The 13,054-nt window shown below is 38.0% G+C and overlaps 1 protein-coding gene across 1 annotated transcript in view; it reads left to right on the top strand.

Moving 5' to 3' along the window:
- CNOT6 (CCR4-NOT transcription complex subunit 6) overlaps positions 1 to 12,227 on the top strand; it is a 64,582-nt gene extending 52,355 nt beyond the window's left edge. Inside the window, exons 5-12 of the mRNA XM_080805019.1 lie at positions 830 to 934; positions 1,017 to 1,085; positions 2,147 to 2,304; positions 2,973 to 3,127; positions 3,729 to 3,883; positions 4,801 to 5,031; positions 7,148 to 7,350; positions 9,294 to 12,227. Coding sequence (XP_080661145.1) covers positions 830 to 934; positions 1,017 to 1,085; positions 2,147 to 2,304; positions 2,973 to 3,127; positions 3,729 to 3,883; positions 4,801 to 5,031; positions 7,148 to 7,350; positions 9,294 to 9,506 — 1,289 coding nt within the window. The 3' untranslated portion in view covers positions 9,507 to 12,227. The remainder of the gene's footprint in view (positions 1 to 829; positions 935 to 1,016; positions 1,086 to 2,146; positions 2,305 to 2,972; positions 3,128 to 3,728; positions 3,884 to 4,800; positions 5,032 to 7,147; positions 7,351 to 9,293) is intronic.
- Positions 12,228 to 13,054: the final 827 nt, after the last annotated feature.

Below are 13,054 nucleotides of genomic sequence, written 5' to 3'. Positions count from 1 at the left end.
TTTTTCATTAGGATCTTACAATTACTTTACAATGATTTATGAATCATTTGTCTTCTTAAGTCTGTAAAATTTATTAGTGGAGCTGTGGCATCCAGAACAATATATCCCCCCCTTGTGTGGCATGGGTAGGAACTTCACTGTCCAAAGCAGTTCATTGTACTGTTAATTTTCGAAGGCATGTAAGAAATCCTTCTGAGAGGATTTGAGACTCTTGTAGATTCATGTAAATCATTGCTCTTGCTTTCATTTCTGGTACTTAGGAAACTGTTACTGAATTTACAGATGGCACACAGCCCTGGGGTTTTCCCCTTTCCTTAGTGACTTAGTCTTAAACCAAATCTGTCCCATCTTGTTATTACTTTATTTAGTAGAATTTTTTAAAGACTCTAAGTGCCAACTACATTTGTCATTAGGGTATCTCCTTGTTAGCTTTGTTGCATTCTTAAGTTTTGATTCGCTGATTCATTATAGTGGCTCTCCTCTTTTCCCTTGTCTGTCCCTCCTTCCCACTCTTCCCCTTCTGGTTTCACTGGGGTTTGATCGTCGTAAAAGTGTTGTTGAGGCAGGGCCAGATACAGAGCGCTGTTAGATCTTTTCTACATTGACATCAGTCCACAATAATCATTTTCTGGCTACTTCTTTAGAACATGATATGAGTCATTTTTATTCTTCTCATCAAAAACTGGTAAAATATTTCCTCTGGTGTGGTATATACTAGTAACTATATACATTGTTATGGTTGATCTGATAATTTTGGTGTGTTTTTTACTTTTGAAATACTTTGTTACCTTTCTTGGTTTCATTTTACGTATTTAAAAAATACTTCCAGGAAATCCACTTACCCAGGATATATTGAACCTCTATCTGGAACCAGATGGAACAAGAAGGCTACTGAACTATTTGCTTGATAATTTGGCAGGTACTGCAAAAAGAAGTAAGTGGTCATTTGTTCAAACAATTTTTTTAAGGAAGATTTGTAAGAATATTGCTTAATTTTGTGTTTTATATTCAACTAGTTTCAACAGAACAGCCACCTCCAAGATCTTGGATTATGTTGCAAGAACCAGACAGAACAAGGCCAACTGGTTGGTAGCCTTATATTTTTTTTAACTTATTTTTACTTGGTATTATAAATCTAACAGTGTTGTTGGCATGGGTTAGATTACAAGCTGTGTTACAGTTGAATGCTTAGGATTGATTTGGTTTGAGAGATTATAATAAAGACTTAATTGTTACTTAGCTGACCTCCCTCCTATGTCATAGGGATGCTGTGGAGCAGTGCTTCTCAGGGATTTTCATCCCCCAAGGGACACGTAGCAATGTCTGGAGACATTTTTTGATTTTCACAACTGGGGAAAGTGCTACTGACATCTTATGGTTAGAGATCAGAGATGCTGCTAAGCATGCTACCTCACAGCACTGCCCCACCCGCACCCCCCACGGCAAAGAATTTACCCACCTGTAATGTCAGCGGTGCCACTGTTGAGAAGCTCCTCTCTGAAGTACTGAGCAAACTCATTTATTATAATAAATACAGCAAAATCTTTATACTGGAAGTTTCCAAACCCTAGTATATTCCAAATGTCTTCGATACTACAGAATTGTAAGATAGCCCAAACACTTACTTGAGAGAGAAATTGAACTAATGGCCTCTGATTTCCTTTTAACTTAACTTGTGTGAAAATAGTTTGAGAATTACATGATGTGTATAACAGGATTTGGTCTGTGATTCCTCTTTCCTTTCATATGAATTAATCATTGCTCTGTAGAAGAAACTTACCCATGCCTGTTAGGAAAACTCAATTTTCCACATTCTGCATTAGCAGTTAGCGGAGTGATGGAGGGAGTACAGATGCGATGAACCCTGATCTTAGAGACAGAGAGGCTCAAGACCTTAGTCTTTTAGCCTCAAACCTTCTGTGGGTATCTCTATAGCAGATAACACATCGTATTATAATTTGTTCAGCTATCTCTCCTTCCTTATTCAACTGTATTTATATCCATTATGTCTGGCATATAGTAGCTTTTCAGTGAATATATATTGAGTGAATAAAGTCAAACTTAGCATTTAAGTGAAAACGATTGAAATTAATTATGTTTTTTATTCTGCCACGTGTGTGAATAAGTAAAGTTATCTTTCCTACAGCCTTGTTTTCTGTCATGTGCTATAATGTTCTTTGTGATAAATATGCGACCCGGCAGTTATACGGCTACTGTCCATCTTGGGCACTAAATTGGGACTACAGGAAAAAGGCCATTATTCAAGAAATTTTGAGCTGCAATGCTGATATCATAAGTCTTCAGGTAAGTCATTTACACAAGAATTTGTGTAAATTGCCCAGATGCCCCAATGTCGATAAGCAAGGGACAAATTGGGAACACATTACCCTGACACATTTGAATTTCGGGCTCAGCAATTCTTAAAATAATTGGCTCTATTTTTAGCGAATCCTGGGAGTGTTCACTACCTGCTTTGTTTTGCAGCACTGTACTGCCAAATTAAGCAAATGGGTTAATTTGGGTTTTCATCTTTCCCTCCCAAATGCCCTCACACTGTTTTTAATTGGGTGGCAGAGGTACTGAAATTGCGGCATTGTCAAGGTATAGTTTTGGTTTGCCGTCAGCAATAATGGAATAATTAGGGGATAGTGGCAAGCACGTTGAACCTGATGCACAGTAACTTTGAGGTCTCAGTCCTGCTCATAATAATTTACACAACCTTGGGCAGGTCACTGTTCTGCAGTTAGAATCTGTGAAGTTCCTCCTCTTTCTCTGATTCTTATTCCCCATCAATTCTAAAATACAAGAAAATACACACACACCGATGTGTATGTATATTGAAGAGACTTGCATTCCTTATTCTGCAGATTAGTCCTTTGAAATTATTTCAGCCCCTCAAACTGTACATGTAAAGTTAATGCATAGGACTCATTTTGTCTTATGAAATAACTTTGCCATTTGCAATCTTTCAGGAGGTTGAAACAGAACAGTATTACAGTTTTTTTCTGGTAGAACTGAAAGAACGTGGCTATAATGGATTCTTTAGTCCTAAATCTAGAGCTAGGACAATGTCAGAACAAGAAAGAAAACATGTCGATGGCTGTGCAATATTCTTCAAGACAGAAAAGTAAGTCATCTTATGTTCAAAAAAAATTTTCTCAGTATTTGCAGGTAGTCAGGGGTGTGGAAATTAGTTAGCAGATAAGAGAGTGAAGCATTGTATTATTACTCAGTAAAACAACACTGTTGATTTAAAGGGTTTGGTTTGGTTTTGAAGCATCAGAAGTGATCTTGTTTTGGAGACTTGTTGAAAGTGCTGCTGTTTCTTCAGGTGTTCACTAGGGTTTAACTCCAATTGTTAATTGAAGTACCTCATAATTAACATTCCCTCTAGGATGGTAGAGGGATTCTTAACCTATAGTTTGGAAAAGAATTATTTTAAAATTTTAAGATGGAATATTCCAATATGAAACTTAAGCAGAAGATGACTACATTATCTTAAGTTGTAAAAGTATTTCAGGATGTTATCTGTATCAGTAACAGACTGAGAACAACTTGAAACGGATGTGGGAAGCTTGGTGTGAAGTGTGGAGGATTTTCCATAATGTGATTTACATGCCATCATATTTGTTAAGGAAGTTTGGGAAAACTGCATTTCCCACAAAGTTAATACCTTGGTATTCCCAATTCTGTGTGTGTGTGTGTGTGTGTTTTTGTTTGTGTTTTAGATTTACTTTGGTTCAGAAACACACTGTTGAATTTAATCAGCTAGCAATGGCAAATTCGGAAGGGTCTGAAGCTATGCTGAACAGAGTCATGACAAAAGATAACATTGGAGTTGCAGTACTGCTAGAACTTCGAAAGGAATTGATGGAAATGTCATGTGAGTGACCTTTTCACTTCCTGTAAAATTGACCTCCAAAATTTAACAGAAAGCAGAACATTTGTTATGTATTAATAGTCTTGTCTAACACCTGAAGAAACTCAGTGAGAATTTAATTCATTTCTAAAACGCCGTATCCCTTTTTCTCTACCACAAAGCTTAAGATGAGAAAGCAAAGCCCAGAAAAGTATTTCAAACTTTGAAAGGCATAAAGCCAAAGGAAAAACGTGGTTTTTTTTTCCTCCAATAATTTTTTACATAAAAGAAATGTTGAAATAAATATTAGTTAAAATAACTGCTCAGAGAGAACTCCATATCCTCCTATAATTTCTTGGCAGCAAGGATACTCTGTAAGCTAACTTGTATTCCTGCCCTACTTGTAATCATTATTTTAAATGTTTTGACTTTTGGATAAATGGACCATTTATTTCAAATTAAAAGTACATTTAGGGCGACCATCATGCTGAGAACGGAAACTTGTGTCACTCGAGGAACAGTTGGGACTGGAGATGTTTAACCTGAAGGAGAGAAAATAGAGATGAAACTTAGCACCTGTATTAAGTATAAGAAAAAGGGTGTAGATTTAACTTTATGAGACTCAGTTTAGGACATCAATGAAGCCAGCAGTTTCAAGGAGGCAACTGTTTAAAAGTAAAGCTGTCCCAAATAGAATGGACCATGTGTGTTCACGTAGTGCATGCCCTCCGTCAGACTGTTGAAGCAGAGCTCAGAGGACTGTTGCTCAGGTTTGTGTACGGTAGATTTAGTCATCAGGGGCGTGGTGGTGAGGGAGAGTTTAGGATCCTTTTTTGTTCCTGAGACTCTGTGATACACTACTTGCTTTCAGATCCTGTGAGAATATATGGGCTGATGGGCGGGTTTTGTCTGTCTCTTTGTTTTCTTTTTACCTACTATAGCTGGAAAGCCACATCTTGGAGCAGAAAAACAACTTATTCTTGTGGCTAATGCTCATATGCATTGGGACCCTGAATACTCTGATGTGAAGTTGGTTCAGACTATGATGTTCCTCTCAGAAGTGAAGAACATTATTGATAAAGCCTCACGAAACCTCCAGTCCAGTGTATTGGGAGAATTTGGAACTATTCCACTGGTGTTATGTGCAGATCTTAATTCTTTGCCAGATTCTGGTAAGAAAAGATATTTTATATAGAATGCTTTTTTTTTACTTAAAATGTTGTCGTAATATATTGTTTTTGGTAATTCCAAATTTAGTCAAAACGAAAATTCAGCTTATAGCAGCAGCTATGAATCAGGTTTAACATTTTTTTGTGTGTAGCAGGGAGACTGTTTTGGAAATGAGAGGATGTTATGAAAACCAAAGAGGGGGGAATTAATCATCTTCGATAAACACGTAGTTGATAACTTGAAATAACTTGTTAAAGAGCATATGATTATATTTCATTATCCCCAAGTCACGTATAATCCAGACTCTGAGAGGGTTATTAAGATAGCTTCTCTGGGATTCCAGCATGTAGTAACAGGATGTGGTGTAAATGGCTCTGTACAGGATCTTAATATTGGCGGGCCTGATGCTGCTACACCTTAGGTGGAAATTGAGATCCTTTGTTTACACAGATCACGCTAGCACTGTGAACAAAAAAAGAACTGGGATCTTGATTTTTATTACAATGTAGAAGAATACAGAAAGGCTTATTCTTGAATACTTTTCCATTGGGTAGTACAGTGAACAAAACCGTAGTTCTTGTAATATCAGATTAAGTATTCCCTTTTTGTGTTTCAACTCCTCATTTATATTCTGTCATTCCCACAAAGTACTTTTCCAAGCCCTTGCACATGTGCCCGAGCATGGGAGTACAGTCACATTTGGAGTGGTTCAGTTCACTAGCAGTTCATTGCCATCATGATGGATGAGAGCCAGCAGGAAGATAAAAACTGTTAAAATTTGTTTTCAGGGCAGGTAAAGGTATCTGAGATCCATAATTCTTCAGGCCATCTCAGCCAGCGCTCTGGGGTTCACTGCTGCTGAAGCAGGGGGGCTGTTCTCTGGCAGTTTCTCTACATATGTTCTGCCTTCTGTTTTAACTACAGAGTATCTGAGGGGCAAAGACAGACTCTAGTCAAGTAATACATACTAAGCCTCATGTCATTGTTAAAAAGAAATAGTATTTAACACATGGGAAAATGTCCAACTTTGCTAACTAATAAAATGAAAAGTAAAATAACTATTTGCAGAGCCCACCTAGCTGGTGGCATTCTCTTCCATAGTTGGCAGTATGTATAATGGCACATTTATTTATTTATTTAAATTTATTTATTTGACAGATAGAGATCACAAGTAGGCAGAGAGGCAGGCAGAGAGAGAGGAGGAAGCACGCTCCCTGCTGAGCAGAGATCCCGATGCGGGGCTCGATCCCAGGACTCCGGGATCATAACCTGAGCGGAAGGCAGAGGCTTTAACCCACTGAGCCACCCAGGCGCCCCTGTATAATGGCACATTTAATCCTAAGCTTGGCATTTTACACCGAGTAAATAACTCAACATAGGCAGAAACCTGGATACCAAGATGTTAATTATGGAGTTAATTCTTCTTAAAAAGTAAAAACAAGGGGCACCTGGGTGGCTCAGAGAGTTAAGCCTCAGCCTTCAGCTCAGGTCATGGTCTCAGGGTCCTGGGATCGAGCCCCACATCAGGCTCTCTGCTCAGTGGGGAGCCTGCTTCCCCCTCTCTCTGCCTGCCTCTCTGCCTGCCTCTCTGCCTACTTGTGGTCTCTGTCAAATAAATAAATAAAATCTTTTTTAAAAAAAGTAAAAACGAGGGGCACCTGCCTGGCTCAGTCGGTTAAGCGTCTGCCTTGGGCTCAGGTCATGATCCCAGGGTCCTGGGATTGAGCCCCTTGTCGGGCTCCCTGCTCAGTGGAGAGCCTGCTTCTCTCTCTGCCCTCCTCCCTCCCCTGCTTGCTCTCTCTCTAATAAATTAAATAAATAAACTCTTTTAAAAAAGCAAAAACAAGCTGAATTAAAAGGAAAATAAAGAACTAGTTCAACAAATATGAAAGACCAGCACAGCAAAATATAAAATATTTAGTACACTAGAATCAAAACCATGTAAAAATGGACTTAAGATAAGTTTTGGGCAATGTAAAAAAACCCAAAACAAAACAATAACAAACATTTTAGAAAGGGGCAGTGTGTGGTTTAAAGTATTTACTATTACATATTTTCAGTTTTGTATACTACATATTATACTTGATAGTGAACAAAGTACCTGTATTTTCGTTATAGGTGTTGTAGAATATTTAAGCACCGGTGGAGTAGAAACAAATCATAAAGACTTTAAGGAACTGAGATACAATGAAAGTCTTACAAACTTCAGCTGTAATGGGAAAAATGGGACAACCAATGGAAGGATCACGCATGGTTTCAAGTTGAAGAGTGCCTATGAGAGTGGCCTGATGCCTTATACAAATTATACGTTCGATTTCAAGGTGACTTTTGAGATTGAGAAACTTTTTAAACCTCCATTTTTTGGGAGAGTCTTGTAACTTTATTATGTCTTTGAAATGTGGATGTGTGTTAGGACTGAAAGTAAGCCATCTTGAACTCGATGGCAGCAGTATTCTCTTATTATTCTTCTGTGATTGGTGTCCCGTTCCTACTTGATAGTTACCCCTTAGAGCCATTTCCAGGGTAAGAAATCGGTTGAAATAACGATCGTAAATCCTGAGTTTAACTGTCATGGTTTTGGGGCAGTTAACGTTTCTTATATGCTCATTGCTAACTAAGCTGTTCAGAAAGTACCATCGTATCTAATTCGGTGTCCATTGTAGTGACGTATTTCATCTTTCATATTTTAATTTAACTGAAACTGTACTCCTTGAATGCCAAAATGTGGTTTATATTAGCCATTTAAAAATATATCTTCTATTTATATGCCCTCAGACACAGTTAACGGCTTACAATATGGAGCCTTGCCGTAGTGCTTCTCCTCATTTTTAATACCAGTGGTGGTTTGGGACTGCATTCATCTGTTCTTTTAACCATCTTTTGCATTTCTGCTCTTGAATCTTAGTTTCTAACCTCCTGGAAAAAGAATCGTTCAGGTTAGGTTGTATGTTAGAATGTTAAATACTAGTGCTAACTGGGTCTTAATTTCAGAGGGGAGGGCTGTTAGACTTCTTTGAGAAACTTGAAAACGTTGAAGTTTTTTAAATTTGACTTTGGAGGAGCCACAGTGCTGTAGATAATGATGTGTGGAGATGGAGAGAGGCTGGAGCAGACTCTGGGCAAAAGGAACATGTAAGTGACAGAAGAGGGGCCAGAGAGAGGAGGTAAACCGGGACAGTGTAGGAGCCCAACTGCCAAGGCAGGACGGCCTTTCTGGGGAAGAGAAGCATGCCTTCAGCTTCCAGAAGCTGTGGGTGAGAGATGCTTCACTGGAGAGCTAGGCAAAGAGACAAGAATGTGGAGAGGCAAGGAGATAGTAAAAAGCAACATTGAGATTCTTACTTGAAGCAGATTGATTGAAGAGGAGGTGAGGGTGATAACAAAAGGTGGGAGAGATTAGGGATTTTTTTTTTTCTTTCTGTTCCTGTTGCTGATACAGAGACAAGAGGAAGACACTTGAATGTGCTTAAATATCCTTGGCTGAAAGCATGTGGAGGAGAAGCTGAGTTACAGGGAGGAGAGGGGAAAACCAAAGTGCTTACCTGGGTGCCCAGTGCTGGGCCCCCGTGCTGCTGCGGGTGTGCAGGGCAGAGGTGTCCTGGCCCTGGTGGAGCTCGCAGTCTGGTGGGAGAGTCCGGTCTCCAGCACCCAAGTGAGTGTGTAGTAGTTACACCTGGAGTGTGCATGAGCAAGAGAAGAGACTTGGAGGTGGTAGCAGGTAGCAGGTGGGTGAGGGCAAGATTTGGGAAGGACTTGCAGAGATGATTGAACTCAACGTGAAGATTGAGAAGAAATGAGCCAAATGACACATAGAAGAAAGTATTCCAGGAGGAGGGTACAGTACAGCATGTGTGGAGTCCCTGGGGCAGGAAGGAGCTTGACACCTACAAGGAATGTCCTTCTCCCCTCCCAATACACCGCCCCCCACCACCAAAAAGGGCTAGTATGGTGTAGTAGAGTAACAGCATGGAAAAATAATACAAATCAAGTTAGGAAAGAGAAGCTGAGGCCATACTAGGAAGGTTCTTGTAGGTCTCATTAAAGATTATGAAAAGGTCCAGAAAGGAGGAAGAATGAATGATTATCATCCTAAACTGTCTTCATTCTGCTGCTATATTTGACATCTGGGATCATTTGGTTTATGTAGTACTATCTCTTCCCCCTGCTTGTCCCTTTCTTTGTCCACCAAATGCAATGGTAAGGGTATGTCTTGAAGGCTCTCCACTTCTGTGAGGACTCATCTCTTTTTCCTTCTGTTTTTCAGGGTATAATTGACTACATCTTCTATTCAAAACCTCAGCTGAACACTTTAGGCATCCTGGGACCTCTGGACCACCATTGGCTCGTTGAGAATAATATCAGCGGCTGCCCACACCCACTCATCCCCTCCGACCACTTCTCACTTTTTGCACAACTGGAGCTCTTACTGCCTTTCCTGCCCCAAGTGAACGGCATTCACCTTCCTGGCAGGAGGTAGTCCAGAACCTTCAGAGGACGACCTCAGTTTCACTTGTAAACTCATAAAATCTGAATATAGGGGAGTGAGGTATGGCCACCAGGGTTTGGTTTTTGTTTAGTTTTTGGTTTTTTTTTTTTTCTTTTCCTTGATGATTTGAATTTTCAATCTTGATTATTTGATAAGGATATAGTATGAAAGCCAGGTGCTAGCAACAGACAAATTCTGAGCCCAATATGCTTTATATACTGTTAGACAGGGATTGGTGTGTTTACACCTATCTTTAATTTGTTACAAGTGATTTTCCTGTTTCTTCTGTCCGATATGATATTTTCATGCCTTGAAATAGGAAAATGTTTGAACAGCATATTCTCTTTGCACAGACATCTGTAGCACTACTTTTTTGAGGCCAGTAATAACATCCAGAGACCATTCTTCCATCCTTTACTCCCTCCCTTTTCAGACTTGTTTGTAAAATAGAGACTTTGAATTTAGCCTTTATGATTGTATATGATCCACAGAAGACCTGATTTATGAAATTTTGTACTAAAAAAAATCAGATTTGGAAATGATTGTATTGTAAACTAAGGCTAAGTTTTTTTACTGTTTCATGTGTTATAAAAGGCCAGCTTGTAAAAGAAGTTGCAACAGACTTTCTCTGCTGATGATTTGCACTGTTAGGGTTTTGTTGGCCCTTTTGTACTACTTTATTTTTAAACTGAGAACATTGCTCTTTAAATCTAAATCTGCTTAAAGCTTTGGACATTTTCTCAGACCAGAGGCAACTTATCCATGAATTCCTGGGTTTTTACAAAAGCTATCTTCCAGGACAGATAAGCTGAGCAGTGAATGATCTGTAGGCATTTATGGACTGGATGTAATGGTTGATATATGTACATTCTGATATTTTTAAATCTTTAACTTTTTTAAGTTACAAACTTACAGCTGCTTGAATGCAGCTTCTTAACTCCTTTTTGAGACACTTCCTGTCCTATCTCCACTGTGCCTGCCTAAATTTGTTCTCACCAAGCACTGCCTGTGCATGCAGAGAAAATCTGTGCATCCTCTTTTCTATTTTTTAAATACTGTTTAACATTTGTGAGAATTTTATGAAAACGCTTTTGTATAAGCTGTGGCTTTTTTTTCCATTGTGAAGCATTGAATATCACATTTTGGAACATGTTCATAGGGTGGGTCCCGGGGTCTTTGCTCACCAGACCCAAGCACTGCTTCTTGGTGTCATTGCACAGTGCCGTCCGTCACCCGGAATACTGCTATCATGTGAATTCTTTCTGGTTTCCGCGTATTCCTTTCTCTCCATGTTTTTTTAAAAATCATTCCCTTTTTTTTTCTTAAATAATTTTCCATTTATGAAGCAGTGTAAATGAGATATATTTTCGAAACAGGTCCCTATGACAATTCTTCAGATCATTTAGAGAGTGACTAAGTCATTTTAATAGGTCAACTGAGATAAAAGTTCTGTTGTACCCTGTATTTTCCCATAGTGTTGGTAGTAGATTAGAGATTAAAGCCAGGCAAAGGTAACTTGTGTGTATTCTGTTCTCATTCATTCTCTCAAAAATCAAATGAATTCAGAGGGAACTTGGTCTAACTGCTTTTGTTTCAACTGCAGGCAGGGGAGCAAAAGGACTACATGTGAGCAGTAAGGAAAAAATGTTGAAATGTTATTAACAATTTTTATACAGAAGATGAGTCATTGTGAATAATGACTTAAAATTTTATGAAAAATATTCAGCACTTAAATGTGCTTATTCTGTTTTTAAGAGAAAATAAAATTACATACTGTTTAAATAAATGATTTTTTTTTTCTTTTTTAAAGAATTTTCCCAAAGGTTTTGATCTTGAATCTTTGTCTGGGACCTGGTTTTTCCTTTGAGGTTTTTTAAAGATTTTGTTGTGATGGCTTTTTATTTTTTGCTTTTTGTTTTAAGTTGTGCTGACACCAAACACGTCCAGTTTATAATCAGTACATTGGAAGGCTGGTATTATTGATGTAGAACCAATGCATAACTTTTTATGGGGTTTTTGTTTTTATTTTATTTTATTATTATTTTTTTTTGTAAAGTGTGAATAAAAGGTGTGTTTACTCATTTTTCCTAAACACTGTGTTGGTAATGTGCATCATGACAATTTCCAGCGAAGGTGAGCTGGAGCTGGTTGGACTGATGAGGCAAGGAGACCGCTTTTCCTATGATCTGCATTATGTGATAACAGGTCCAGAGAGCTTTATGGAGGGGGAGGGGAGAAGCACTTACTCGTTTGTATTTGTTAATGGAGGATGTATTCTTTTCATAGATGCTGGAACTAGAGTGCACTTGTTAGATGCTAAAGGTTTGAGCTTTACACAAAATGTTTTCATCTGTATTTGTTATCGTCTGCAATATATATGAATTTGGGGGCAGCATAGTAAGATATAAGGGCCTGTTATGTCTTGAAATTATTTGTTCTTGCCTCTTCTGGGCATACTGCATTCTGTGGGTCAGTTTGAACAGCTTCTCCATCTTATTTAGATAGTGATAAATTGAACCAAGAGTGTAGACTGACAACTGTAACCTTCAAAAGAGGAAGAAATATTTGGGGTCTGTAGGGAATAAACAGTCACACCAAAATAGACTGATAATTTTGTTAAGCAAGGTTTTGTGTTCTAAATATTTTCTGTGTCCTGGATAATTTCCAATAATCCGTACTCTTTAAAATGCAATAAAAACTAGTATGTTTTCTCAGTATAGATTTTTTTTTTCAAAATTCTGTAACAGATATATTTAATGTGGTATTGCCATAATGTAATTTCAGTGTTTTTGCTGGATAAATCCATTTTATGAATGTTTTACAGAAAATCTAGAGTGTGTTTTCTGTTTTTACTGATCAGAAATTTGGAGGCACACAATTCCTTGTTGTAAATCTCTTGAAGTACGTTTTACCGTATTATTGGTAATTATTTATGCATTGAGAATTTAAATAATGTTCATCAAAATTAATTTATGGCATAATTTAAACTAAAGTTGTAGAAATAAATTGTTGATTACAACTTTAATAGTCCTAGAAGACAGGCAAGGAACATCTCCAAGAAATGTGGTTTTATTCTTGATTTGGTGACGGCCAAGAAAACTTATTTTGAGTTAGCACTTTGAAACCTAAGGACATTATTAAATTGGGTGGGATGCACTTCTAAATGTTGAAGTTAACATTTCAAAGCTCTTCTAAGATTCAGGTTTTCAGTAACAAATTCCAGTTATAGTGTTCCATTTTTCTTACTATTTAAATTCATGGAATTAGTTTCCATAGTGACGTAAGGTTTGGGGGTCATGCCATGCCATATATAAGACAAAAGCCAACCTAGGCAAAATAGTTACAGCAGTTTGTTCTTTTAATGAACCAATCAGAATTTTCAGTACAAATGCTGCAGATAATTCAAAGAACACCTTTAGCAAGTGTTTCTCCCCTACTCGTAAACAGTATTTTAGGATGTTCACTTTGCTCTTCTTTTTGGTTACATAAGATTTAATAACCGGTATGTTGAAGTAGTGTCTAAAATAGAGTATCTAGTC

The sequence above is a fragment of the Martes martes genome (genome assembly GCF_963455335.1).
Source record: "Martes martes genome assembly, chromosome: 5".
Taxonomy (NCBI): Eukaryota; Metazoa; Chordata; class Mammalia; order Carnivora; family Mustelidae; genus Martes; species Martes martes.
This window is presented reverse-complemented; position numbering and strand designations above follow the sequence as displayed.